The sequence below is a fragment of the Sordaria macrospora genome, chromosome 7 (genome assembly GCF_033870435.1).
Source record: "Sordaria macrospora chromosome 7, complete sequence".
NCBI classification, from domain to species: Eukaryota; Fungi; Ascomycota; class Sordariomycetes; order Sordariales; family Sordariaceae; genus Sordaria; species Sordaria macrospora.
In genome coordinates this window covers 1,576,067-1,601,331 of record NC_089377.1, presented here as the reverse complement: position 1 = coordinate 1,601,331, position 25,265 = coordinate 1,576,067, and the positions used below count along the sequence as shown (strand labels likewise).

Here is a 25,265-nt window from a genome sequence, read left to right as displayed (position 1 = left end):
ATTACCTAACAATTAAAGCGCTCTCACGTGATTAAACTATTGAAAACTGGGCTGTAGCGGGGAACTGGTGGGGACATGATCCTCCAAATGTCTCCGCACGGCCTGTTAAAGTCGTCGAGGTCCCCGGCTCGAAGCCCGGACAACTCTCTTTGTTAATGTCCGAGACGGGCTAGCCACCGACCAATTCGAGAAACAAGGTTCTGCCGGTAATGAGACAACTCGACACGAAACAATCTTGACCGTTCTGGACGATATGAAACATCCGATGGGCATTACTAATTCGGCACCTGGTCATCCCGATACATGGTGAAAAAGCAACTGATAATGCGGCTATGTTTTGAGCTAGGGGGTATCAATACAGTCTAGCTCCGATTATCCACCGCCAGATGTGCATTTTCAAATCGAACGTCTACCATATGCAGTATGTCGAATCCTTTTTGCAACATCTACTTGTTTTGCCCAATGGGTCTGAAGCCAAGGGATGTGAATGGCGGGCTGGGCCCATACTAGGCGCCTTCCACTCGTCCGGTACACTCGCCAAAGCCGACCCTTTCGCCCTCCTTGCCTACACAAAAACCACGGAAGGTGACAGTATCTCCATCCTTGAGGAACGTGCGACCTTCGCCGCCATTGAGCTGGATAACCCGCTTGCCGCCCTCGCTCAACTCAAGCAGACTACCGCTCTCTTCTGGCACCGGTCCACTGATGGTTCCCGATCCTAAAAGGTCACCTTTCCGCAGCGGGCATCCTCCAAGAGTATGGTGGGCGATCATTTGAGGGAACGACCACATGAGATTCTTTCCGTTGGTCTTGGTAATGGTGGTTGTGTTACCGTCCGGAGCTGATAGGAGGAGTTGGCTGTTAGCGATCCATGTCAACTCGAAGAACGGCCGATGCGAATCGACTTACTTGTCAGGTCCACCTCTAGTTGGATATCAAAGACGGTTTCCTCTCTCTTCTCCTTGAGGTAATCCTGCAGCGGCGTCGGGTTCTCGATTCCCTTGGTCTTGAACGGTTCCAGCGCATCCGCAAGCACAACCCAGGGGCTGATGGTCGTGGTAAAGTTCTTGCCATTGAATGGGCCCAGCGGGACGTACTCCCAAGTTTGGATGTCTCTCGCGCTCCAATCGTTCAAGAGAACGTAGCCAAACACGTGCTTCTCTGCCTCGTCAATGCTGACTGGATGGCCCAGGTCGTTTGATTTGGTGATGAAGCAGCCCAGCTCAAGCTCAATGTCTAGCTTTCGACTGGGTGCCACAGTTGGCTGCTTGGGCTCAGCTTTGGGGTCCAGTAGGATCTGGCCGACGGGGCGACGCACTGGTGTGCCTGAGACGACGATGCTGGAGGCTCTTCCGTGATATCCAACGGGCAAGTGGGTGTAGTTTGGTTGCAAAGCGTTTGCCGGGCCGCGGAACATGACACCTACGGCGTAGGCATGATGGTAGCCGGCGTAAAAGTCGGTATAATCACCAATGTCCATGGGAAGGAACATTCTGACTCTATGTTGAGGCCAGAGTACCTTTTCTCGGAGCTCGGCATTGTCTCTTAGGAGATGCGGGCAGCTTGTGTTTTCTGACAAAAGATCCTGGATTCTTTCTCGGACATGACGATGGACCGATCTCCCCAGCTTCGCAAAGGCATTGAGTGTGCGCGTCTCAAAGACTCCTGGGGTAGAGTGTGCACCAAATGGCAATAGGTTATTTGCGCCGATCCGATGAGCCAACTCTTTAAGGTCGAGAACGTAGCTGCCAATGGCTACACCCACATGGCGTGTAACGTCCTCGGGAGTGTCGATGATACCAAAGGGGATGTTGGCTAGCGAAAAGTCGCTGGAGGGGTCAATATCAAGCCACGAACGCGCCATGGTTTCTGGTTGTGGAGTTGTTGATGCAGTAAAAAGTGTCAAGTTCGAGATTGTCGCAGATGGCGAGTGAGTAGAAGAACCAAGAAGGCGAAGCACGGGGGGGGTAAATGATTGTGTTGCTCCTTGTCTGAAAGAAGAATCCAGGGGACAGATCTTGCCCTGCAGTCTAGCTTCAGTTAAAGACGGGAAAAGAAGTCGTGTCGGTTACAACTGCTACGGTGAACTCAGAGTAGTGTAGCAGTAGTTGATAAGCTTCAAAGTATATGGAAAAGTGAAAGTGCGGATGGCCGGTTTGTCACCAACCTCCGTGAGGTCAAGTCCGACGCAAGCCGCCTGCCCCCTCAGCTCCTCCGCACTTCGCCCCACATTGGCCGGCATAGGGGAGTCTCCACCCCCGCGGGCCGTTTGAAACAAACTCCAATTCCGCTCTTGACGGTTCATCCTGGATCCTTCCACGATGTGGAGGTTTGGGGTACTCCTTTAGACCCTTGCCCATCTCTGGGCATATCGTCATATCACTGTGCCTCTGGTTCAGCTCAACCACTTGACGTCTTGACTTTCAATGGAATCAGCAAGCTTTCCTCTTCCAACCTTTTCAGTCTGACAACTTCAATAACACCCTCACCTTGTCCCAATGATTTATTTTATTTTCACCCATGATCCACGCAACAAACTGCGCGGGTGATCTGCAAGTGCCTTGCATGAACATGGGGGAGATCTTCAAATTGACTTTCTCGAAGGAAATCCAATGGTTGATAACTGCAATGTTAACACTAAAGATCTGTTTTCCTTTCACAAGTTTCTCGACCCAAGATACTTCCTCGATACTCGTCATGTCTTGAATCGCCCATCTTCCCTTTGGCGCGTCAGGGTCAGAAAGATGATCCAAGCCCTAACGAGTACAGGATGAGTTGACATACCGTATAGATTCGGGGCATCCGGTTTCAACCACCCTGAGAATCTCAAAACCCTGCATTACGAGGCACTGCCTCGGGGTTTGGGTTGAGAAAGAGAACTTCCAGGGTTGTTGAGACCGGATGCCCGGAGTCCATATAGTACTGTTTGAAAGCTTGGTTGTGCAGAAATCAAGGTCTGTCCCCATGTTCCAACTTCTCACTCACGGAGGACGGGACTGACCTTCAATCCAAGGGGCAGAACTAGGGCTCAGACCTCAAAGAACCGACAGCTCGGTAATACGTGATATTACAGTCTAAGCTATGCCGGAGCAATTGAATTGTATGAATCCGCCTCGCTGCCATGATACCACCGAAGACCTTAACATTCACCATATCGGCTATATCAAATTTATGGTCAAAGCTTTGGTTACCTAGCAAGAGCCTTGAAGATCCAACCAAATGTCCAAAAGGATAAAGATCGAAGCAAAAAAACGCGAGCAACACTAGAGAAAGGTCTTGCGGGATCTGAAAGAATTACACATGCGCATAACATTCACATAAACAGTCGAGCCTGCAGAGTGACGTATCTGACCAGAGAGCAGAGTGTCCAGTACAGGCCATCGTAAGTGGAAGGTATCAGATGAATCCATTTCTGTCCTTGTCAGCATCTCAGCACTGACCTTGGGATTTCAAGTGAATGGTATGCCTCATCTGGCTACATGCCACCTCTAGAAGGAGTGACACATCCTGGGCAAGCCATACAAAATGAATTCAGGAAAATAAATCCCTTACAGACGTGCAGCGCTTAATATGCACTCTTCATGCTTGCGAGAGAGGCCACATTGAGAACTGGCCAGATTGTCGCAGACCGAGACTCTGTCATCTGCAGACCACCTGCATTCATCCAACTCCAAAGCCACGGACAGGATTTAATCTCCAACATACCTTCCTGCCTCCAGACGTACATGAGAGGCAAAGTAGGGCATGACATTTTACTTGAGCATCAATTTCGGCATCGAGCAGTACACTTCCAGGGTAGCCGGCCGGAGGAACACATTTCCGAGGATGCTCAACAAACTGCCCATATCTTCTTGACACAAGATGAAAAGCAGGGAAGACGAGACGGCCCCAACTTGTGCCAGTGCCCAAGTTGAAGTGGCTCACATCTTGACCTGTCCGTCATCCGGAAAAGAAAAAGACTTATAGGCAGCCACATCTGCGACTGTATGTAGGCTGTGGCGTCATTGAGCATCTGAAGTCAAAGGTATACGCAGGCACGTCGTCGTCCTCCGGCCTGCACGCGTCGGACGTGGGTCCCGATTTTTTTATTTGACTCCCGTTCTTACCGTACATTTCATGCTGCAAACACTTGTTTCTCGGCTCCCACAAGGCAACAATATTTTAATAATCTGTCAATTAATTCATCTTCCATTCTCACCCTTGATCAACCCCATCTTTCTCTTCTTTTCTCCCTCCTCGCAAACTTCCCGTCATCAACGAGTCAGCACTTCTCGTCAACACAACTTCAGTCGCCTAACTCCTTGAGACTTTCAATCACTTACCTCTACTTTACAGCACGCTCTCTTCAATAATGGCTGCTTTTCTACTTCCCAGTTGGCAGCTGGACTTCAGCGGTCCCCGAGAAAAAGCACTCACGGTGCATGAAATTCGCCAGAAGAAGCGCTTGTCGGTAAAGCGCAAGGTGAAGCGCAAGGTCAAGTTTGCCCATCAGTTACACAGGCTCATCAAAGTATTTCTCCCTTCACCCTCAAGAAGCAAGCCTACAACTCAGGTTCGCGGCTCGCTTCAATATCGAAGCCCTTCTCCCTTTCCCAGGGGCAGAGTCGCCGAAGAAGTCGACGAGATTAAGGAGCAGCCTGAGGGCGACGTCCTTGACGCGCCGCCGCGTCCTGCATCACGCACAAGTGATGCTTCCACGAGCATGTGGGGAGTTCCCATTTCGTACCTCGACGGTGCTCGCCAGAGCCGCTCTCCGTCTCGACCCGCCAGTCAGGATGTCCAAGCCAGACATGAGGTGAAGGTGACAACCCCGCCCACCCTAGAGGCACGACCACAAACGGCAGCCATCGAGCAAATGCGTAAGTCTTACCCTTCCTTCACCGTCACTGGTAGGTTCGTCTTTTGGATTATCAAACACTCACACATTTTTCATTTTTCTAGTGTCAAATATGGTCAACGACAAGACACCCCTCCTCGGCGACACCATTACTCGCAAGGTGGACACTACCAGCGAAGAGGAAGACATTATGGTTACTGCTAGGATCCAGAAGCTCAACCCTCATTCATCAAGCAAGATGCCCGCCATCAACTCCACAAGACCCCTCCAATACCTTGGAGTGAACCAAGACGACATCTCTTTCGACAGCGTTAGCTGTGGCTCCCAAAGCAGCAATCGCCCACTACTCACAACGGGTGCCGCAAAAAATAGGGGCTGGCTGCCTCTACCCCGCCACAGACACTCCAACTACTCTTCCTCGAGAGCCTCCTATGGGGTTAGCTCGTCAACCACCATCAACACCGGGGAAGCTTCCCTTCTTCGTCGCGGGGCCGTTGCCGATTCCAGAAATCGCAGCGGCTACGACGCCTTGCCTCACCAAGCCAAGAGCGAGCCCAGTCTTCCATCCTCCAGCTACAGTGCTGGCCCTTCATCCTTGCCGGCTGGAACAAGCATTCCAAGCCCAGTCACTTACTCCGTAGTCGCAGCGGTCAACGAGGCACAGCATCCTCAAAATACACCGTACCCAAGACAAAACAACATGTCGCAGGAAAGCATCGTGAGCATACCCATTTTAAGAGACTCGCTCGAGCGACTCCCCTCTCCCGCGATATCGATCCATGGACCTACCATTAGGTCAAGCAGACTCGTTCCCGGGAGTGATGATGGGGCACCTCTACGCAGGCAAAACCAGCCAGAGCCCAGCGGTGATAAAATCAAGCGGTGGCGAGAAAGGTCCAGGTCGTTCTTCAAGAGGTGGGCATGGCCCAAGACTAAACCCAAAAGAAGCGCGGACTCTTTTTATACTTGGTAGTGCCAAGTCCTAGAAGCTGGAGCTTAACCTGGTCGATTGCCTGTTCCCCACCCTCGGCAGTGGTGGTATCGACTAGGATGCCTGGATGCAGGTCACTGATGTCAGGTCACTGATGTCAGGTCACTGATGTCAGGTCACTGATGTCAGGTCACTGATGTCAGGTCACTGATGTCAGGTCACTGTTGTTAGGTCACTGATGTCAGGTCGACAACCTCGCCCTTGACTGGGTGCAGATCCCTCATTTTGAGCAGCCTCCCACGCCGGCAGACACTCCATCGCCCTCTCCTGGATTCGGGCCTATACGCCTTCAACTTTCACCAAGCTCCTCCAGCACCACCTCTCCATGGTTCTCGCCATCTTTTTACCGTATTCTCTTTTGGTTTTTTCTTTGGGCGTAAAAAAGTCTCTCCGACGAACCCCCAGCAAGACACCTCCGACTCATTGGGCGGTCGCCTTACCAAGAGTCGTGCGATGAGCACGAGATCAACCTTGCTCACGCCTGTCCTGAGTGACTCCGGCTCCGATCCTCCTACGCGGATGTAACAAAGATCATCGACTCCGACGTCGCTTCAGCTGAACCCATCTCAGCTCCTGGAGGAAAAGTGACCCGGGCCAACGAAGGTTTCAAGTGGTTCTACAAATGAAGCACAATTTTGCTTCGGACTCTCCCGCTGCCCATGGTGGATATTAGCTCAGATAGTCACTCCAAGAACATTGCAGAAGCACCAGCCTTGCATCGGCAGTGCTTCTCTCAAGTTTTCCGGTGGCTCTGAAGTCGGTAAGTAGACTGTTCATTCTCATGGCAGCGTAAACTCTAAACTAACACAAGGCGGTCATCAGGCAATATCATCCGAGGCTCAAGAAGCGAATCTTCTGACAACAAACCGCATTTGGCCCACAAACCAAGACACTGGGCCGAATCTTCGGAGGCTTCCTTCTGAGGAAGTCTTGTTCAAGGGCAACCCCAGCTGTTGCGCCCACCGTGAGGTCACTCATGATCTTCACCGCGACAAGATCTACCCTACCGTCCGAGAACCAAAGCGTGAAGCCGACCACGGTCACATTGCCACTCAGTTTGTAGATGATGCCCTCTGGCCAACGCCTGGAGATTCTGCAGAGCACACAACGAGCCGGGTTAAGGTTGAAATTATTTCCACCGACATCAAGAACGAGATTGACCGATCCTTAATCGACGAAAACAGCTTGAACATGATCACTCTGTTATGAGTCAGACCTTCACGAGGACTACTACACTCCATGGTAGTGCCTTTTCCACTGCTATGAAGTATCTACAGAATGCTCTAAACATCCATTTTGTCAGCAATTCCATTCGAATCAGGCTGGGTGCATCCAGGCAAGCACACAACACCATGGGAATAGCACTACCTACTTGCTGCCTCGTTGGAGCTGCTACAAAACACACGACAATCTACTGGAGAGATGTTGACGCTGTTTGGTATTCCTCTGGAAGAAGGTCTTCTTGGGAGTACCTACGACTACGCTTGTTGGGGTATGTGGGTGCGGATTAGACAAGATCAAAGTGGAGTGCGACCTGCAGCCGAGCACCGACAAGGAAGAAATCACAGAACGATATGAAGCAGTCGAGGAGTTGTTTACCAATGAAGTCGGCAACCAGCAGCAACCAAACCCTCGTCAGCCTCTGGAATGTCTTCTTGGGAGTACCTCTACGCTTGTTGGGGTATGTGGGTGCGGGTTATACAAGATCGGAGTGGGAGTGCGAATTGAGGCCCGGCCCTACCAACCCACGCGGAGCTTGCCAAAGCCGAACAGGAGCTGAACAACATGCTTATGCTCAAGGAATATCTTGGCGGTATCGGCGTATTACATGATATCCTTGAAGTGGCTGAGCCCGTGCCCAACCTACCTGTAGGGACTGGAAGAAGCTGACCTTCTACTACTTCGCCGACCCATACATCAACTTCAACTCCTTGGTTACCGATCTCTTCAAAATCTATAAAACTCGTATCTGTATGCCAGTTATCAACCCCATCTCTCTTGCGAGCGCTGGTACCCTCAGACATGAGGCAGTCACCATCGGTTACGTAGTCGTCGTCGAACGATAACGAACTCTCGATGCTCCTGGAGCGCTTCCTCGGCCTCACGCGAGTAAGGTTCTCGGTGAAGCAGCCAGTCGCGATCCAGAAGTTCCAGGGTTACCAGTACGGCGGACGTCCTCTCGGTCTGAAGCTTCGTCAAATACCTCAACCCTGGTGCTGGCGGCGACAGCATGGATACCGACCCCCATGGTGGCCTGACTAGGCCAATATGGTGCCGTTCTGAGCAGGAGGCAGGAACAACCGAGCAGTCTTACGTTTTGCTAACCTCCCGTCGAGGGCGAGGTGTTCTACAAGTCCACCAACCCCAAGATTCCCCATTTCAACGTTCAGGTCTTACTCGAGATTGTCCGATCCTTAATCGACAAAAACAGTAATTTTCTCCCAACCGGCCGTTCGAGGGCGAGATGTTCTGCAATTCCACTAACCCCAAGATTCCCTATCTCAACGCTCAGGTCTTCCTCGAAGAGAACACGGTCTGATACAGAGAAAACAATCCCAAAAAAAAAAAAAAAAAAAAAAAAAAGAAAAAGGGTTTATCAAAAAAATTCTTTCTGCCGCATCAGAAGGCTGAGGGGGGTTTCGGAAAGGGGACATGGCGAGGAGAATTCTTTTCCTTCTTCGTTCACCAATTCACCATGTCTTCAACCGGGTTTTGCAACAACGACACTTTGACGGGAAGAAGAAGAAGGAGGAGGACGGATGGGGAAAGTTGTATGGAGGCTGTTGGACTTGTCATACCTCTAGACAAAAGCGAATAGCCTCAGGTATAGAGCGTCAGGTATAGAGCGCATTGGGTCAGGAGCTTGGACTTGGGAGAGGGTCAGTAGACTTAGCAGTGGACTTTTCGTGCTCAAATCCAATTCTCTCTCTTCATGGTATAATGCGTTCTATCTCTTTAAATTCATTGATTACAATGTATTGTGACAGATATTGAACTCACTGCCTTTTGTTTGTATAACGTATAAACTTGTGACGATGCTGTACACTCCGCCCTCCAAGTCCCTGGCTTGCGTTTTCCCAGAGCACCTAGTATCGGACTAGAGTATATTCCCGATCCACCTCCCCAATTTCTTCTCCGTCCTCGTAATCTCCCCCACAAACTCCGCCATCAAACACCTACCTCTCCCCTCCACCAGCCAGTCCTCTCTGTAATAAGGAACCAGATCCATCAGGAAGAACTCGTAATCGGTTATTAGTGTATCGAACAAGACTCTGGCCCTCAGTTCAAAGAGTGATATCGGTAAGGGCTCCATATCTTCGGCAGTCGCTTCGGCTAACTGGGTATTCAATCGCTGGTTCCTGTTGCGGGAGCGGTCGACGAGGGTTTGAAGACATTGCAGCACGAGGTTTGGGGTTGGGATATCAACGTCAGAGGAGGCAGAGGTGGAGGTGGAGGTAGAGGAGATGCTACTATCTTGCCCTTCTGTTGATGAGTTCCACTTTTTCAAATATGAACTGGGACGGAGATGGCGAGCAGCAGCAGCAGCAGCAGCAGCAGCATCTCGGTCTGGGCTTGGGCTTATGCTGGGAGAAGAAGTGGAAGAAGTAGTAGTAGAAGAATTATCAGAAGAAGATATAAATGATTGGAAAAGGGAGTGTAGATGGTCGAAAGCTGTGCGGATGCGCTGTTTGAGACGGAGGCGGTAGTTCTGTAACTGTTGGGAGGAATCTAAATCTGAAGAGTAGTAAGGCCGAATGTCGGGAAGAAGGGCGTAGCAGCGGAGGGAACACTCGGAGCCCCGGGGGCAGGTGCAGGGGATTTTGGGGAGTAATGGTGTCTCTGGTGAGGATTCTGTCATTTCTCGTGTTGAGGATACCGGAATTGGTGGGACGTAATTGAAAGCTTGTAATTGTGTTCTGCTCTTTGAAGATCTTGGGTTTGAGGTTGAAGCAGATAGAACGAGTGAGCGTTTCGTTCGGTGTGCGACCCTAAGGAGATGAGGAAAACTTCTTCTATGCCCTGTCTGGGTTCCATGTCGGGAGAAATTTATTTTCATATGCATCTTGTTCGGATGGTGTAAGACTGTCTCCAACATATTTGATGAATCGGCCCAAGAAGGGTGATCCGATGATTCATCTTCGGGCCAAATCAGGTTCAACATGACTTTCGTGATCGATTACTAGGGTATGCTGGATAAACTCTGAACAGATCAAACTCGCCCAGTGGATGTTGAGGATACAGTCACCTATATGAGTAAAGGCAATGCTTCTAGAAAGCCATTGTTCCATACGGGCGAGTGAACAGTAGAGCTGTTGGCTCATCGTTGCCCCCTTTAACAAAGATAAAGAATGCGGGTGTGTAAAGGCTTCTTTGTGTCCGATGATTTCTGGAAGCCTGCCGTAAAAGGTCATGTTAGCTCGCAACTGCAATTCCTTTGAGAGGCTGGTTTTAGTATTTGCAGCGGAGTCGAAGAAAGTCCTCATTGTCCACGTCAGGTAGGCTCGGGCCCATGTCAAAGAATGACGGGGGTTCAAAGGACGTATCACTCGTTTTCTTGCGTTGTGAACGAATCCAACGTTTCCTCGATGAACCCTGATGACTGCCATATCCTACCATGCTTCCACGTGTGTCCTGGAGCGATGACCCATGTTTGCAGAATGGCTTTGTCAGGGGTAAGATCATAATGTAAGCAAATGATCCTTGTGAGTTCATGGGTTAGGGTTTGCTTGCGGTGCAACATAAGATTTCCCCACTTTTGCCAAGATCAATGGATGTCCAGGCGTCATCGTTCGGAAACAGTGGGTTTCCTCCTTCTCCAGGACATGATCCGTCAAATCATCGCCAACCAGTCATCGAAACACAAGGCATCACGGATTTAACACCATCACCGAAACTCTCATGAGCAACGACAACCGACTGTCAGATTTTGATTCTCTTATATTACTCTCCCAGAATGCCCGGCTCCTCGCTCTGGTTAACCCCTCCTCCCTCTCACCCCCTCTACCCCATCCTCTCCTTCCTTATCTCTCAGCGCCTCCCCTCCGACTTTCCCTCGGAGGCTGGTGCTGCGGACGCACGCCTGACTCCTGAGTTCTTTGCTCCCCACATGACCCTCAGCTCCGGCATCTCCCCGGATCTTTACGGCGACAATCCCCAGCGCTGGCTTGATTCGATCCCGTGGCCGTCTACTGACGAGGTTAAGGTGCGGTTCGACGGCATCAACTCTCAGGACACCTACTACCGGAGGTGCTATGCAAAGGTTAAGCTGGATGAGGGGATCAAGAAGATTGTCGGGCTGGCGAGGGCGAGGGGAGTGAACGGCGAGGAGGATGCGAATGGTGCGAAGACACAAGAGTGGTTGGAGTGGTGGAGGAAGGAGTTTGGACCCCACGTTAGCTTGATGTAGTAAGTTTTTAGCCCATGTTTTTCCTCCCTCGTTTCGTGTTGGCGGTGATGTACTAAGCGCAGGGCTGCAGTGGGGATGTGCCGATTAGTGATGACAGGTTGAAGGAGATAGCCAAAGTCGTGGAGGAGGGCGGTGTCAAACTGACTGAGCCGGAAGGCAACGTTGAGGGAGATGGTTGGATTGGCGGTGTTGTGTGGTTGGTCCCTACTGATAAGGATATCAAGGACTGGAAGCCGATCGCGAAGCGAGTGTTGTAGAGGCCACGGGGGCAGTGCTATGTGGTGAGGCATGTCTAAAGATGTGTAGATATTGATATCCTGCTATTGATGTCTGCTATTCCAAACACCGAGATATTGTATGGCAGCAACTGCAATCGTATGTTTGAAGACCTGATAGGATAGGATGAACAGACGACAGTCATGTCCGTCGTCTGGCTTCGTTCTGGCCCTTGTCGAGACCACGCATGTGCATCGGGCTAGGCATTGTATGAGTTGAGTCGCATGTACTGCATCCTTTGCACCAACTCGCCATCCGTTCCCCGCCACGTTCTCCCCTTAAGGTGTCGCACACACAGCTTTGTTCCCTCCTCAGGGTAGTACAGCCAGCAAGCCCACTTCCTCCATAGCCCGTCTTTCATCTCCGTCCTCGCTCGTTGACCAGCTGTGTCCTCGATGAAGGCGCCCCTCAACATGGCAGCGCGGCTGGGAAAGATTTGGGATAGGTAATGTGCCGTCGAGGCCAGGTGTGGCTTGTCGTGCCAGAAAAAGAGCGGCGTAAGAGGGATTTTAACACTCGTACTCCCGATTCCCACCGAGAAGTTCTGCTTGTACAGGTTCGTCAAGGCTCGGAGTGCCGGGTAGAGCATAACATGGTCCGACTTGGCGTAGGACACCATCCGAGTCGAAGGAAAGCAGACATACTTGACCGGTACGTCTGAGGTCGTTCGAGGCTCTTGTCCATCCGTCGTTTCGGAATCAGAGGAATCAGCAGACTCCGGTGCAGACTCGGACTGCTGCATGATCTCGAGAAGAGGTGCCAAGGGGATGTCGGCAACGAGCGCCCAGTCATGCTGCTGGATCCAAACGTAGGGCGTCTCGGTAAGCCGTAGGGCCGAGCGCACGCCCAGCCCAAATCCAACCCGCGCATGAGGCTCAATGAAAGTGATGCGCCCATCTTTGGTTCTGGTGATGGTAAGGGTCACGGCGTTGTGCTGTTGCGCATAGGCCACTGAGCCGAACTCGGCCTCTCCCTCGGTGATGATGAGCTCGTCGTTGTAGCAGGCATGCTCAGCCCCGCCATAGCTCCGCGAATACTCGTCGAGAATGAGTTTCTTGGCGTTCTCCTTGTACTCGGCGAACTTTTTGGCCCCCTCGGCAGTGACAGTCCCTTTCTTGAGCCGGGAGTCACCAGCAATACGGTCGTAGGTGTCGAGAACCAAGATGACCCTGCACCTGGTCAGGGGAGCGCAATATTTCTGGAAAGAGGAGATAATGGATGACAACAGTTCGGTTGAGGGTGCCGAGGGTGTTGGCGAGCTGGTGAAGATGACGGTGACGAGGTCATGGCTGGACCGGGGTGAGTGAGTGCGAGCGGCCGCCAATGGGGGCGGGACCTGCTCAGAGGTCATTTCATCGGCAAGTCCATTCAGATCCTGCAGAAGTCAGGGTTGGGGTTTTTGATGATCCAAGAAGATGTCGGCCTCCGAATGACGTTGCGGGCGCGAAGTTTGTCAAGTTGAGTTGGACCCGGCGAAATTTTGGAATTTTCTGTTCGTTCCATTGTCGTATCCGTAGCTGACGGGCCGGATGAAAGATTGGGTGGGTCCCATTGTGAAGGTCCTTCCCTGCCCTGGCATTCACCGGAGGCTGTTTCAGAGATTCAAAAGCATCGTTTGTCACTTCTTTGATCTAGCAGGCGCGGTCTGAAAGGATAACAGATTGTTCGTCACAAAAAGAAGCTTGAGAGACAGGTTGATGCAAGTGATGTAAAGCACGTCGATTCTACACTAACAATTTCTCCGAGGGTAAATTACACAAGTTTGTTTTGTCAGGTAAGATACACCGCGCACCAAACATCGTCAACTTAAAGGCAGGAGACATCGAGTAGTTGCCCAAAACATTCCAATTCGAAGCCTGGATTCATCGCACCACACCTGGCCAGAATTACAAGAAGGGAAGTTTGATTAGGTCTCCCATTTGGGCATTGCAACATTCCTTCCCTCTTGTGGTCAATTTTTTAACAACGTCGGAAACCATGGGCATCAACCCTACCTTACTTAGTTGCAAAGGCTTGAGGAAAGCGTGCTCGTGGCCTTCTTTCTGAGATACCTGAAGTCATCCGGATCCATTTCCGAGATTCCACCGAGACCTGAACATGATCCTGTCTCCTGCCAGCCCCTTCCTCTCTCCCGTCTCACATCTGCGCCGTGCCATGGCCTTTGAATGGCAGACCTCCCCGACCAGTGATGTGTTATCGCCTTTTCCGTTCCACCTCGAGGCTCATTATTTTGAAAGCGAATTCCTTCCAGGGCCATCATGATGTGTCGTCAAAAACACCGGCCTCGTACCAGATTGTATCGATCCATCGACACGAATCCAATCTTGTTAGGAGTCGTGATCAGCCTCCTGTCACCTGGGAGGAAGTTTTGTGTGGTGAGTGCCTTAGCTACCGGGCGCCTGGAGCTATTGAAAGCCTTTGGCACGCTTTGGGGGAGGGTTGTAGGCTGCCGTGTTGTCCATGGTCGAAAGGTGAATTGCGGAAGTAAGTGTCTATATACTCGCCCACCCTAGTGAGACTCCAACCTCGGGTACTTCCAGTCCAGCTCAGCTACGAATATTGACTGCTGGTCTCCATCATGGCCTTGACTTGGTTTCATTTCCTCTTAGCTTATACTGCTTCCCTTGGGTTCTGTACTGTGGGCCGGACATTTTCAAACTGTTATTAACCGTCTCGCTGTCTCGCAACCTCAGCACCGTCCCAGTGAAGAGTACCGTTGCTGATATCAGGGGGGCGGCCGTCCTGGACTTGGTATACGGCCAAGGAGTACTTTTCAACAAGCATGAAAGCTGCTGCTGTAGGAACTTGTGTATCTTGTGAAATCCAGTTAAAGAGAGAGATACACTAGCAGGGTGCAGTGGCTCGGCTTGCTCAAAACTTGAAGCTCGGAATTCTGACAGTTTTAACAGCATAATGGTCCATAATCAAAACGGTTGCTTTCCTTGCCATAACATATCCAGACACTCAAGGGTCCGGTCTCTTCATGTTGACCAAAGGGGCCTTTGCACAAAGCATCCTGAAGGGCCGCGGATCGTGAATGCAACAAAAAGAAGTTTAAAAAAGAGAACAAAAAGGAAAATATTAACCACATGCAAGACATTTTCTGGTGGAAAGGAGAAGATGATAAAAGAACGTGGCTGTTCTTCAGAAAAGGAAGAACAATGCAAAAAATCGAGGACCGAACGCGAATTGAACGCGTGACCGTTCGGACTGCAGCCGAACGCTCTACCTCTGAGCTACCGGTCCAATGAAGAGTTGAAGTTAATTGGAAAATTGCTTCCTATAAGTGACCAAATACATCCTAACCCCTGCCACTTGCCGCCTAGTCCTGCGCAATGACGTGGGCTCCCGACTTCCCGGTCTTGACTCGGTACCAAGCGCAAACACCCGTTGACCCTGGACTTTGTCGCGGACCCTGAAATTCCATCTTCTCGATTCCCCGTTGTCCGATCTCATGATTCCGTGATTCTCCCCTTTGCCGATACGTTTTAGCAACATTTTTAGCTCCAATCCAAAACAATCCACATTTCCTGCAGTACATGCTTTGACGATTCAAAGTGCTTCTAGAAGCACGACCTAAAACAGGCATACAGCGCCCACTACTGCTTCCTCTACGCGCTTAATATCTCTTACCTTACCTTACACCTTGCATACTGTCGCATTCAGTTTCCCGATCGCCTGCCCCTCGTCGTCATAGTGTCTTAAACCTCCATCTTGACGCAACCATGCGACGGACCGTTATCGCTGCGCGGTCCTCCGCAGGATCCTTGGCCCGCGCCGTCGTTTACCAACAGCACTTCCAGCCCCGGCGCATGTTTGCAACAAGCGGTTCCGGCACTGCTCCTCCCAGCAAGAGCGAACCTCCTACGACTCCGGTCGACCGATCCCAGGACCAGGCGCATCCCATCGGTGCCTACTACGAGGGCGTTCTCAATGGCAGCAAAAACTACCCAGACACCAAGCCCGAGCTGCCCCCGGTGACCTCCCAGAAATACCCGACCAAGCTTACGCCCGCCGAGCCGGAAGCTAAGCCGGAACCGGAGCCGACGAAGCCGAAGCAGGACGACAATGTGAGTTCCGCCCCTACGCCTACGCCCTCCGAGCAGCCTCCGAAGAAGGAGGGGGAGCAGCAGCAGCAGCCGCCCGTGAAGCAAGAGCAGAAGGAAGAGGAAAAGAAGCCCGCTTCTGCTACCACCACTTCTGCCACCCCGGCCGATGAACCCTCCCAACTGGAATCAGCCAAGAAGACGGATGAGAAAGGGGATGAGGCTATCATCGCAATCGCAATGCCCGCGACGTCGGCGCCGACACCGGTCCCGGCCAGGCGTGCGGCGGTTGTGCGCAAACCTCGAGAGCTGAAGACGAAGAAAAAGGACCCAAAGGAGGCAAAGGAACCCAAAGTGGTCAAGTCTGTGACTCCCACAATCTCAGATCCTGATCCTGACACTTCTTGACGAGAAACTATTCCTGATCGCCATGCTCGCATATATAAGACTACTGAACCGCTTCGTCATCCTTCTTCTTCTTCTTCATCCATGGCGCCACCCACCCACCTACCATTCCCTATAATTTCGTCACGCAATCATACTAACCATTAACTCTCTCTTCCCTTTCTAGACCCAGGGGACGTCCCCCCAAAAACCCCAAAATCCAACTCCAAGCAGCACCCCCAGCGGCAACCTTAGCGGCAGCGACGGCAGCGGCACAGTCCCAGCCTCTTCCTCTTCGCCCCCAATCAATGAAGAAGGCGAAGCCGGCGCCACAAAGATCATCTTTTCTGCCAGCCTAGCCAGCGCGGCCCAACGAGCCGAGCGCCTGGCCTCGATCCGGTCGCAGTCCAAGCTCGTAGCGGGCGTGCTCGTGCCGCCACGGCCCGAAGAGCCCGACAACTGCTGCATGAGCGGATGCGTCAACTGCGTGTGGGACCTGTACCGGGACGAGATGGAGGCGTGGGCGACAGCGACGGCGGAGGCCGAGCAGCGGCTTGCTGCGCAGCAGGCTGGGCTGGGGGAGGAGGGCGCGGTGGCGGTTACGGGGGCGGTGGAGGCTGTGGGGAGCCAGCAGAGTTCTACTTCTAGTTCCACTTCTACTTCTACTTCTACTTCTCCTTCTACCTCTACCTCTAGCTCTACAGCTGCAGAGAGTGTCAAGGGGACGGAATTGGCGGGCACGGCACATTCGGTGGTCGATCAGAGGGGAGCGGTTAGTATGGATGATGATGGGGGTGGAAGTTCTAGTAATTGGGACTTTGGAACGACGTCTTCTACTGCCCAGAGTTCTGCGACTGGCGCCGGTGCTTCTACTACGAAGACTTCGACTTCGACTTCGGACACGACTTGGAACGACGACCTGTACAAAAATGTGCCGGTTGGGATCCGCGAGTTCATGAAGCAGGAGAAGAGGCTAAAAGAGAAGCATGCGCGCGAGGGGACGGTTGGGTACACATAGTAGTAGTTGATTTCCGAATTGACGGTTTCAAAGCTCGGTTCCGGCCCCTCTTTTCTTCTCATACCTTTTTGCGTATTTGCTTGAGAAAGTACAATGTCTACATTGCAGTGACATGATGATGCGAGTCTTACGACTACTTTACAAGTTCATGATATCACTTTGCTCATCGAAGTGGTTGGTCTTGTTTTGTATAATTTTACTTGTTTTTTTGCGCGCGAAATGCGCTCTCAATGTATCTTTCCTTGCTTCATAACCAAGGAAGCAAGGCGGGCAGCGAAGTGGTTAGCAGGCGGCGCAAGCCACACTAGCTTTTGGCTCGACATGTAAGCCGTAACCCGGAGGTGACGAGATATCCAACCACCAGGTAAGGATATGGAAACGGTGCCCTACTGTGGCCAGACGAACCCTATGGCCCTTCGGTAGGGCCGGGAATCGTCCCTTAGGTCTGGAGTAAGGGGAGCTGGCTTGGAGTCGGGTAGACAATTGTCATACCGGCCAGCCAAGCCCCCCCACGTCGTTGTAACCGAATGGGTGTTATGTGTATAACGAACCTATCAGCCCCCATCCTCGCTGCCCTTCGCTGCGCTATACTCATCCGAGACGCCGTAATGATGACCATGAATAACCTTCCCTTTGTAAATCCCAACTCCATGCTCTTCCCCGTCTATATGCGCTGCTCTTTGGTCCTCGTGTTCGTCATCGGGGCGTGGTATGTATATGTGATTTTTCTTCTCCGGGTATCTCTTTTGTTTCTCGCTTCGTCTTCGTCTAGCCGGATGTCTAACCGTCTAGTTCTGGGCGGCAGCAGCCTTCTTGGCCTTGGCCTCAGCAGCGTTGCGGTCGTGCTCCTCAATGTTGCCAGCCTCCCAAGGGTAGCAGATCCACTCGTCACCGACGGTGAGAGCGGCGAAGTAGCGGCCCTGGGAGATGACGTCCTCGGGGAGAGTGCCCTTCTTGGGCTTGTCCTTGTTCTGTTGATCACAGACACGTTAGAAAAAAATGTAATGTGCGGGACTTTTGTGCATTTGCTAAAAAGCAGGCAACTTACGTGGAGGACGAAGATGGCGAACTGGGTCTCCTCGCCTTCGCCGAGGGCCTGACGGGCAGCCTCAACATCCTTCTGGAGCTCCTTGACGGCGTACTCGAGGGTGGTGCGGGTGTCATCAACCTCATCGACGATGAGGATGCGCTTGCCGACAAGGTTCTTCATGGAACCAAGGGCAGTAAGGTCGAGCCACTGGGTGCGGGTAACCTTGGTACCGGGCTCCTCAACGACATTGTCACCGAGAGACTCGTAGAGAGAGAGACCGATGGCCTGGATGGGGATGTTGGCAGAGCCGGGGCGCTTAAGGAAAGAGCGGATGATGCGGGCAGGAACGTAGCCACCACCGCCAATGGCGATCATGAGCTGGGGGTTGAAGGTTTCGAGGATCTTAGGAGCGATCTCCTGGCACATGTTGTGCACCTAATTCAGACAAGACATTGTTAGCGCCATTGTTGACCATTGTTGATTGTTGACATTCTGCCGAGGACATTGGGACAATGCCGCAGCGGGGGCACAGCGCCGGCGTGACAGATCTGAAGAGATCCGGGAACAGACTAACATCGTTGTAGGTAACGTAAAGCTTCTCGACCATTTTGGCGGTTGTTCTTGCGCTTATCGTTTCGCAAACGTAACTGGTATGAATGGGTGGCGGGGTTGTGGGACGAAGGAATCCTGATAAGGACGGTACGGATAAGCAAGTTGTACAAGAGAGTCTGGAAGTCGCGAGTTGACGGGAAAAAAGCAATTGATGCTGGGAAGGCAAAATTGCTCACGGAGACGACGGCTTTTAAAACACTACGGGATCAGGAAACGTACGTGAAGTAGGTTTGCGACAGGATACAGAACGAAAACCTTGAGAACAGGAGAGGTTTTAAAAAAAATATGCGACTTGTAGGCAAAAAAAGTTTCAGTCTTCAAGCCTGAACCCGAACCCTCCCCTGCCCTCCCACAGGGCACTCATTCACAGGGTCAAGACCCCACTGCTGCGCCCGCCGCGGAATCCCATTCATTGCCCATGCGGGCGGACCTGCAGGTGAGGCACTGATGCAGAAAAAAACACGGGACGACTGAGAAAATTCGATTTCCTCCATTCAGCGCCAATTTTTGACAACTTTTCCCCGCATCGCCAATCGCGCCTCTTTTGTCGCTTGCTAAAATTCTTGGCGATGAAGCTATTTCACTGAAAAAAGTTCGCTGGCTCCTAGGTAGCCGCGGCAGCTAAAACGAGCAACTGCATCACCAGAACGGTTTCAAAAACATCGCGAGGTCCACTGCGCTCGGTTGGCGAGGGGTCCTGCGTCTTGCGGTGCACAACGCGCCGCAGAAGGGCATTCTGGCATTCATTCTCCCTCGTTCCATTTGCACTGACATTGCCTGACTTGTGAAGGTGACGGAAGGGGTGGGTCAGCTTTGCCCGCACTTTTCGGACTGAAAGCGGAACCCGCCGATATCCACTCGCCGTCTTGGCACTCCGGCCATCCTGTCTCGGCTTCGGTCTCCTCGGTGTCGGGAGAAAGGTTGCCGACGCTGTTATATGGAGAGAACACACAAACAGTCTGTTTAAAACGGATTGCTCAGGTTGAGACTCGTTTGACCTTCTCCGCTTCTGGTTCTGTCTGTCTATGTTCCCTCAAAGAATCGAGGCGACGCCAAAGAACTGCAACGCCGAGGATCTTGTATGCCTGTCACATGAGAAGAGCTGCTCCGGTCGACCAGGGTGGTTGTTTACATCGAAAAGGGGTGCTCCACCAAGGTGTCTTTCAGACTATCCAAAACTTGTGTTAGGCCGCTCAAACCGCTTGGTCTCTATAGAGGCGGGAGAGGGCAAGAAATCATGCACTTTACCAAAGGAGGCTTCATAGGTAGCTTGCTTAGAGAACGACAAATGGGCGGCTTGTAACAAGGTAAGCAGTCATTTCCCAATATGAGTATCGATGAGTGGTATTCCATCTCTTTGTCCTTCGGTATGTCGTTAAAAGACAGCATTGTTGTTGTTGCTGCTTGGAGGAAAGGCCACATAAGTTTAAGTTATTGGACAATTGGCAACTTATGGACCGGTAGCTCAGAGGTAGAGCGTTCGGCTGCAGTCCGAACGGTCACGCGTTCAATTCGCGTTCGGTCCTCAACAACATCTTTTTGGGGTCTTTGCTCCTTTGACTTTTTGAACTCCTTGGTCACGATGCTGCGCTTATTTTGACTCATGGAATCCGAATTTCTAACAAACAGGACAGGTAGCTCAGGGGTAGAGCGTTCGGCTGCAGTCCGAACGGTCACGCGTTCAAATCGCGTTCGGTCCTCAACTTCTCCTTTTTGCTCGTCTTAGCAGCTTTTTTGCTAGTCACAATCTTTGACATCTTGCTATTTCTTTTGGCACCTTTTTGCAAATCATTTCCCACAATGCCCTTCTAATCTTCTCCAAGGTCGACTAATATCCGATCTCCTTTGAATATCCATGTTTTTGCAAGACATTGTTCTTCAGTCCTCATCAACTTTCATCTTCCAGTAATTACCAACCTATTGCTAGTCAACTCGTCCCCAACGCCGGAGAGCCCGCTCTTGAAGTCATGACATGGAAAAGGTTGATGGTGGTTTCCGTTGAAAAGCTCAGGCCATCCTGGGGAAGCATGTTCAAAAGTCTTGGCAATTCTTAAGACGATCAAACAGGTGGCTCGTGTGTCTTGAAGTGACATGACCGAATATTGACATTACGGATTGGCGAACCAAACAAAAACATACAACTCACCCAACAAACGAGTGTTCATCAAATCCCAACTCCACACGCGATCCAACGCGCCCACGAGCTCGAAACTATTCAGAACTATGGCGCGACCCTGAATTACCATTCTACAAGACGACAACGTGTGATGGAGGACCCAGCGCCCAAGCGGCGCAGAACATCACCGCGTAGCTCGGTGCCAGTTCCATCCGATGAACCTTCCCAAGCTCCCCCAACACAGCAACCGAACCAGACCACCCCAGAGGACACACCTGCCCCAGACTCCTCTAAAGTTACTTCCGCAAAGCGTCCATCCTATGCATCCCCGACAAGAGCAAGCCTTCAAAGGCACAATCCGGAAGTACTACAACGACGAGAGAGCATAAGTCTAGCTCTCAGATCCCAACCCGAGTCGCGCGACGACAATCCACTCCGATCTCCCGCCCGACGACTTGGAATCGTCCGAAGTCTAGAAAGACCGAACCCGCGCCCTCTTCCGCCACCCGCTCCCGAAGATGAGGAGGTAATCCTGAACCCTTTCCGCGGTCGAGGGCTGAAGCGATCACCCGTCCCCGGGGTTCTGCCCAAAGTAATCGTTCCCGAACCCGACCTTCCGCCGACACCAGAACATCCTGATCCAGTTGTCAGCACCCCGCCTTCCGGTATACACAATACCCCGTCTAAGAGACCGAAGCGCAGCAAAGCACTGGCCGAGACACTTAGGAGCTCCTCGCCTACTAAGCGTGCGCCCGTTGTCATGTCGGCCAAGGCAGCGCAACTTGTTCCAGGAAAGCCTTCCAAAGAATCGGCGCTGATCCCAACAACCGAGCTTCCTTCTGATACTCAAGAGCCGACAACGGCCGAGTTACGCGGCCTACAACCACCGGATCCGGATGCAGACAAGAAGCGGTTGCGCGACTCTCTTCTCGCCGAGATCGCTGAGTTGGAGCGCGACCTAGCCGTCGCAACCAGGGAAAACGAGCGCCTCCGACAAGCACACATATCCAAACAGAAACCATCAGCACCAACGAACGCAATCGAAATCCTCGACCTCCTCCGCCGACGAGTCCTACTGCCCAAGGAACAAAAAGACCCCGACCCGTCCGCCGCAGCAACATCATGGCTCTCCTCTGCTCTCCACCCCATCGCCTTCCTCCCCTTCAGCAAATTTCCCTCGACAGGTGACGATCTCCCCTCACTATTTACCACTACAGCCGACGACGAGAAAGCCTCGGAGAAACCGCCAATATCCCACCACCCTTTGCCAATGACAGCCGACGAAGCGCTCCCTTACCTCCAAGTCTTCACGCCATTGACTTTCACCTCGGCCATCTTCCCGCTTCCCCCGTCTTCCTCGGAATCGGAGTCGGAACCATCACCCAACAAGGAAGAGCCACTACTCCAAAGACACCACATAATAGCCACCACGCCCTCCAAATCCTTCACCGCCCGCCTCGAGCTCACCACCAACACCAACACCTACGCCATCACCAACCTCTCCGTGCCATTAATCCATCCGCCAACCGCAGCCGCCGAACTCGCCCCCCTGATTGAACGCATCGTTAAACAACCGAAAGAAAAAGAAGAAACGAGTTCAGCACTGCACAACAACGTCAGCGTGCTCTGCTGGGCAATGGGCGAGTGGGTGCGTGTAGCCAAGGAACGAGCTCGAACTTGGTGCATTTTGGAAAAGGAACTCTGTGGAGAAGAGAAGGAAGCAACGGTGAGAAATATGGTGGTGGGGTGGAGGGAGAGAAGCAAGATTCGACAGAAGAAGAGGAGGATGGGGACAAAGAGGAAAAAGGTACCGCTTCGTCGAGATGGTGATGATGAGGATGGACAAGATAAGGAGGACGAGGACGACGAGGACCACGAGGAAGAGGAGTATGAAGAACAAGATGGCAAGAAAGCACCAGAAGCGGAACTGGTGCCGTACATGACCAGGACGAGTGTGGATTATGATATACCATTGCTACTAGGTCCGGGACCGAATGGTGACGACAGTGGGGATCAAAAGTCTTCGCTGAGGGTGCAGTGGAAGATTGAATTCGACTGGACAGGCGAGGCGAGGAGCGATATCAGGGTTTTTGTGGCGGTGCCGGGGAAGTGTGAGTATATCTTATGCTTTTTTGCTTTTTGCTTTCCTTTCCCCTAACCCCCTCCCCCGCACCATGAGATAAATTGAGTTGCTGACCAGATTTATACTAATAATAGGGCATAAATACGACGAGCGCGAACAACTAGCCAAGATCCCAGCACTATTCGACGAGCTCATCCATGGCGGCGAAGAGCCGTTGAATGCTGTCAGGACTGTTGCGGCTTTGTTGGCTGGTGAGCCACAACAGCCGCAGAGATGATGTGATGTGGATGGTATGGATGATATGATACCCAATGTATGAAGGGCGTTGGTTGAGGGCTTGTTTTGAGTAGGTACATGTTTGTATAAACCTGCGATACTTAACATAAAGGGGTGTGGACAGAGCATGGTAACACGGTATTGATAGTTGGGATTTGCATATTCAGACTGCCCGGGAGCATTAAGTGGTATTGATGGTCGAAGCATGCTACTCAGGAAAGGAAAGGAAGCTGAAAGCGCCTTATCATGGCTTGTGAGGCGTGTTGTGTTAGGGACACGGAGCATGCCTGATATTCATACATATCATATCACGACCTCTCTCTTCAAGCGCCCATGACGTACGTGCTCAAGAAGGGCTTAAGTTGAACATCACTTATACAACACAACCATTTCTACCACACACGCCGATGCCCCACAACTGCTTCAATCTCATTACTATATCTTGTTTTCATACTGTTGCCGACACTACCTCATCCATCCACACGCATGGCCCCGTAACATTCCCACCACGGCCGTTCCCGTCATTACACTTCTTTTAAGCCTCTTTTTTCTTCTTCATATTTTCCATGCCCTGGCTGCTTGCTTGCTGCCACAAGGCTCCCACAAGGCTCCCTTCCATCCATCGGTTGGACAACGATCGCAGTCGCAGCTTAATCAACACTAACGCCCTTGGCCCGCAAGTCCGCCTGCGCAAGCTTAATCTCTTCCATCAGCTCCTTGTACGCCTCGGGCGTGTCGTGGAAGGTGAGCATGCCCCAGCCGAGGCGGAAGAGGACCCAGGCGCCGAAGGAGACGAGGGCCCAGAAGGGGAGCTGTTTTGTTTTTCGTTGCAGTCAGCATTTACCGTACGAAGGAAGTAGCTTGCTTGCTTGCTTGGGGTCGGATTGGGTCGGGTAAAGTGTAAGGCGTAAGAAAGACGGAGGAAGACATACCACAGGCACAATTGCCGTCTGGATAAGAGCCGGGAGGGGAATCAATTCGAGGTAAAGGGAGAGGTAGAGCTGTTAGTTATCAAGAAAGAAATGGTTAGCGATTTGTGCAGTGAATTGGTTGATTGATTGGTTGGTTCGACATTTTAAGACGGGATGTAGGCGACGGCGTGGTAGACGGCATGGTAGACGGCAAAGTAGACGATGAGAGGATAGTGGGAGGAGGCGCAAGGCAAAAACAAAAGCAGAGCGCAGAGGTAGAGCGATCGATACAAGGCCACGCTTGGAACAACACGAGACCAGGTTGTCGCTGCTGCTACTACTCCTAAAACTGCTGTCGTGTGCCGGGCCGGGGAACTGCCATTGCTTCCATTTCTTCCATTGTATCATCGCCGTAGCTGTCGCCGTAGCTGTCGCCATTGTCGTCCATCGCTATCCTCGTCGTCGTCATGGTCGTCGCCGCCATCGTTGTCGTCATTGTCGGCCGGGACAGATAGTTCGAAGATAACGTACCGAGCTCACAAGGAGTGCAATAGAAATAGTCTGCTGGGCGCGGGTCATTGTGTCTGTATCGTGTTTGTTTGTTTCGTCCGTCTGTATTCGGTTTCTGTGGCTCTTGGTCTGGCTCTGTCGTATGTGTGTCTGGATAGGTGTTCGGTTGCGTTCGCTGGAGATGAGACCGTGAGGTTACCGATCGACTGTTGGAATTGGGAAAAGGAGAGTCTAGACCAGAAATCAGATTTGGTAAGCTTGTTGATTCTCAGTTCGGCCCGGACTCGGTATCTGTCGCTTCGGTATCGTGGGATATGGGTTTGCACATACAGTTGTCGCGGTTGGTGATGCGAGTTCGAAAGTCGCGATGACGGAGACGAGGAATGAATGGAAACGAGCGATGGTGGATGGGTGGATGGGGACACTTTGTGATTGCAGTGGGAGCTCGAGCCTGGTGGTGCAATGATGCGCGCTGGTGGATGGTGCGGTTGGCGCTGGGCGCGTTGATTGAACCCCCTGTTCTTGTGTCGCTGGAAGCGTGGCCCTTTCAGAGGGAAGGATGTGGGTGGGTTCTGGGTTAGGGTTGTACGTGTCCCCATATTTACCCCTGAATCGTCTTGGATATGAACGCGGATGATGGACTCGAGGACCTGAAGGACACTCACGCCTCAGAGACACAAACGAATAAAGCATACGAAACACTTTGGTTTAAGAAAACAAGCGAGCGATTGGAATTAACAATAGTCATTACAACAAATGGTAAACTAT

The 25,265-nt window shown here is 51.9% G+C and overlaps 9 protein-coding genes and 3 non-coding genes across 12 annotated transcripts; 6 read left to right on the top strand and 6 right to left on the bottom strand.

The window, feature by feature from the left end:
- Positions 1 to 272: 272 nt before the first annotated feature.
- SMAC4_03257 (uncharacterized protein) lies at positions 273 to 2,494 on the bottom strand. The gene is made up of 2 exons (XM_066089916.1): positions 910 to 2,494; positions 273 to 841 (listed from the first exon to the last, which is right to left on the bottom strand). Exons 1-2 carry the CDS (start codon positions 1,862 to 1,864, stop codon positions 507 to 509), a joined length of 1,290 nt encoding a protein of 429 aa, XP_065947721.1. The 5' UTR covers positions 1,865 to 2,494; the 3' UTR covers positions 273 to 506.
- Positions 2,495 to 4,351: 1,857 nt separating this feature from the next.
- On the top strand, positions 4,352 to 7,037 carry SMAC4_03258 (uncharacterized protein; the record flags this gene model as incomplete). The annotated part of the gene is made up of 4 exons (XM_003352889.1): positions 4,352 to 4,859; positions 4,942 to 5,555; positions 6,531 to 6,588; positions 6,640 to 7,037. 4 exons carry the CDS (start codon positions 4,352 to 4,354, stop codon positions 7,035 to 7,037), a joined length of 1,578 nt encoding a protein of 525 aa, XP_003352937.1.
- Positions 7,038 to 8,925: 1,888 nt separating this feature from the next.
- SMAC4_03259 (uncharacterized protein) lies at positions 8,926 to 9,687 on the bottom strand (the record flags this gene model as incomplete). Its single annotated transcript, XM_003352890.1, has 1 exon — positions 8,926 to 9,687. The coding sequence occupies one exon, from the start codon at positions 9,685 to 9,687 to the stop codon at positions 8,926 to 8,928; it is 762 nt and encodes a 253-aa protein (XP_003352938.1).
- Positions 9,688 to 10,649: 962 nt separating this feature from the next.
- On the top strand, positions 10,650 to 11,650 carry SMAC4_03260 (uncharacterized protein). Its single transcript, XM_003352891.2, has 2 exons — positions 10,650 to 11,234; positions 11,306 to 11,650. The coding sequence occupies exons 1-2, from the start codon at positions 10,783 to 10,785 to the stop codon at positions 11,490 to 11,492; spliced, it is 639 nt and encodes a 212-aa protein (XP_003352939.1). The 5' UTR covers positions 10,650 to 10,782; the 3' UTR covers positions 11,493 to 11,650.
- Positions 11,651 to 11,710: 60 nt separating this feature from the next.
- SMAC4_03261 (uncharacterized protein) lies at positions 11,711 to 12,862 on the bottom strand (the record flags this gene model as incomplete). Its single annotated transcript, XM_003352892.1, has 1 exon — positions 11,711 to 12,862. One exon carries the CDS (start codon positions 12,860 to 12,862, stop codon positions 11,711 to 11,713), a length of 1,152 nt encoding a protein of 383 aa, XP_003352940.1.
- Positions 12,863 to 14,685: 1,823 nt separating this feature from the next.
- On the bottom strand, positions 14,686 to 14,757 carry SMAC4_14086. Its single transcript has one exon. It is a non-coding gene; the product is annotated as a tRNA-Cys (tRNA).
- Positions 14,758 to 14,995: 238 nt separating this feature from the next.
- On the top strand, positions 14,996 to 16,991 carry SMAC4_03262 (uncharacterized protein). Its single transcript, XM_003352893.2, has 3 exons — positions 14,996 to 15,919; positions 16,296 to 16,713; positions 16,786 to 16,991. The coding sequence occupies exons 1-3, from the start codon at positions 15,237 to 15,239 to the stop codon at positions 16,957 to 16,959; spliced, it is 1,275 nt and encodes a 424-aa protein (XP_003352941.1). The 5' UTR covers positions 14,996 to 15,236; the 3' UTR covers positions 16,960 to 16,991.
- Positions 16,992 to 17,119: 128 nt separating this feature from the next.
- On the bottom strand, positions 17,120 to 18,836 carry SMAC4_03263 (uncharacterized protein). Its single transcript, XM_003352894.2, has 3 exons — positions 18,564 to 18,836; positions 18,008 to 18,424; positions 17,120 to 17,930 (listed from the first exon to the last, which is right to left on the bottom strand). The coding sequence occupies exons 1-3, from the start codon at positions 18,594 to 18,596 to the stop codon at positions 17,748 to 17,750; spliced, it is 633 nt and encodes a 210-aa protein (XP_003352942.1). The 5' UTR covers positions 18,597 to 18,836; the 3' UTR covers positions 17,120 to 17,747.
- Positions 18,837 to 20,055: 1,219 nt separating this feature from the next.
- Positions 20,056 to 20,127, top strand: SMAC4_14085. Its single transcript has one exon. It is a non-coding gene; the product is annotated as a tRNA-Cys (tRNA).
- A 102-nt stretch (positions 20,128 to 20,229) lies between these two features.
- On the top strand, positions 20,230 to 20,301 carry SMAC4_14084. The gene has a single exon. It is a non-coding gene; the product is annotated as a tRNA-Cys (tRNA).
- Positions 20,302 to 20,405: 104 nt separating this feature from the next.
- On the top strand, positions 20,406 to 23,270 carry SMAC4_03264 (uncharacterized protein). Its single transcript, XM_003352895.2, has 2 exons — positions 20,406 to 22,828; positions 22,935 to 23,270. The coding sequence occupies exons 1-2, from the start codon at positions 20,869 to 20,871 to the stop codon at positions 23,075 to 23,077; spliced, it is 2,103 nt and encodes a 700-aa protein (XP_003352943.1). The 5' UTR covers positions 20,406 to 20,868; the 3' UTR covers positions 23,078 to 23,270.
- Positions 23,271 to 23,479: 209 nt separating this feature from the next.
- SMAC4_03265 (uncharacterized protein) lies at positions 23,480 to 24,966 on the bottom strand. The gene is made up of 4 exons (XM_003352896.2): positions 24,828 to 24,966; positions 24,519 to 24,728; positions 24,009 to 24,077; positions 23,480 to 23,888 (listed from the first exon to the last, which is right to left on the bottom strand). The coding sequence occupies exons 2-4, from the start codon at positions 24,564 to 24,566 to the stop codon at positions 23,727 to 23,729; spliced, it is 279 nt and encodes a 92-aa protein (XP_003352944.1). The 5' UTR covers positions 24,567 to 24,728; positions 24,828 to 24,966; the 3' UTR covers positions 23,480 to 23,726.
- Between the last annotated feature and the right edge of the window lie 299 nt (positions 24,967 to 25,265).

Bases quoted from the DNA above. Each gene is read 5' to 3' on its own strand.
- SMAC4_03263 (XM_003352894.2), bottom strand. From the start codon at position 18,596: ATGGTCGAGAAGCTTTACGTTACCTACAACGAT. The intron at 18,425-18,563 runs GTTAGTCTGTTC...TGTCTGAATTAG, and splicing joins TTTACGTTACCTACAACGAT to GTGCACAACATGTGCCAGGA. The intron at 17,931-18,007 runs GTAAGTTGCCTG...TGTGATCAACAG, and splicing joins TCGCCATCTTCGTCCTCCAC to AACAAGGACAAGCCCAAGAA.
- SMAC4_03257 (XM_066089916.1), bottom strand. From the start codon at position 1,864: ATGGCGCGTTCGTGGCTTGATATTGACCCCTCCAGCGACTTTTCGCTA. The intron at 842-909 runs GTAAGTCGATTC...TCCTCCTATCAG, and splicing joins ACTAGAGGTGGACCTGACAA to CTCCGGACGGTAACACAACC.
- SMAC4_03265 (XM_003352896.2), bottom strand. From the start codon at position 24,566: ATGACCCGCGCCCAGCAGACTATTTCTATTGCACTCCTTGTGAGCTCG. The intron at 24,078-24,518 runs GTACGTTATCTT...GATAACTAACAG, and splicing joins TTGCACTCCTTGTGAGCTCG to CTCTACCTCTCCCTTTACCT. The intron at 23,889-24,008 runs GTATGTCTTCCT...AAAACAAAACAG, and splicing joins AGACGGCAATTGTGCCTGTG to CTCCCCTTCTGGGCCCTCGT.
- SMAC4_03260 (XM_003352891.2), top strand. From the start codon at position 10,783: ATGCCCGGCTCCTCGCTCTGGTTAACCCCTCCTCCCTCTCACCCCCTC. The intron at 11,235-11,305 runs GTAAGTTTTTAG...GCAGGGCTGCAG, and splicing joins CCCCACGTTAGCTTGATGTA to TGGGGATGTGCCGATTAGTG.
- SMAC4_03264 (XM_003352895.2), top strand. From the start codon at position 20,869: ATGGAGGACCCAGCGCCCAAGCGGCGCAGAACATCACCGCGTAGCTCG. The intron at 22,829-22,934 runs GTGAGTATATCT...TACTAATAATAG, and splicing joins TGTGGCGGTGCCGGGGAAGT to GGCATAAATACGACGAGCGC.
- SMAC4_03262 (XM_003352893.2), top strand. From the start codon at position 15,237: ATGCGACGGACCGTTATCGCTGCGCGGTCCTCCGCAGGATCCTTGGCC. The intron at 15,920-16,295 runs GTCTGTGACTCC...CTTTTCTGCCAG, and splicing joins AAGGAACCCAAAGTGGTCAA to CCTAGCCAGCGCGGCCCAAC. The intron at 16,714-16,785 runs GTTAGTATGGAT...TCTACTGCCCAG, and splicing joins TGGTCGATCAGAGGGGAGCG to AGTTCTGCGACTGGCGCCGG.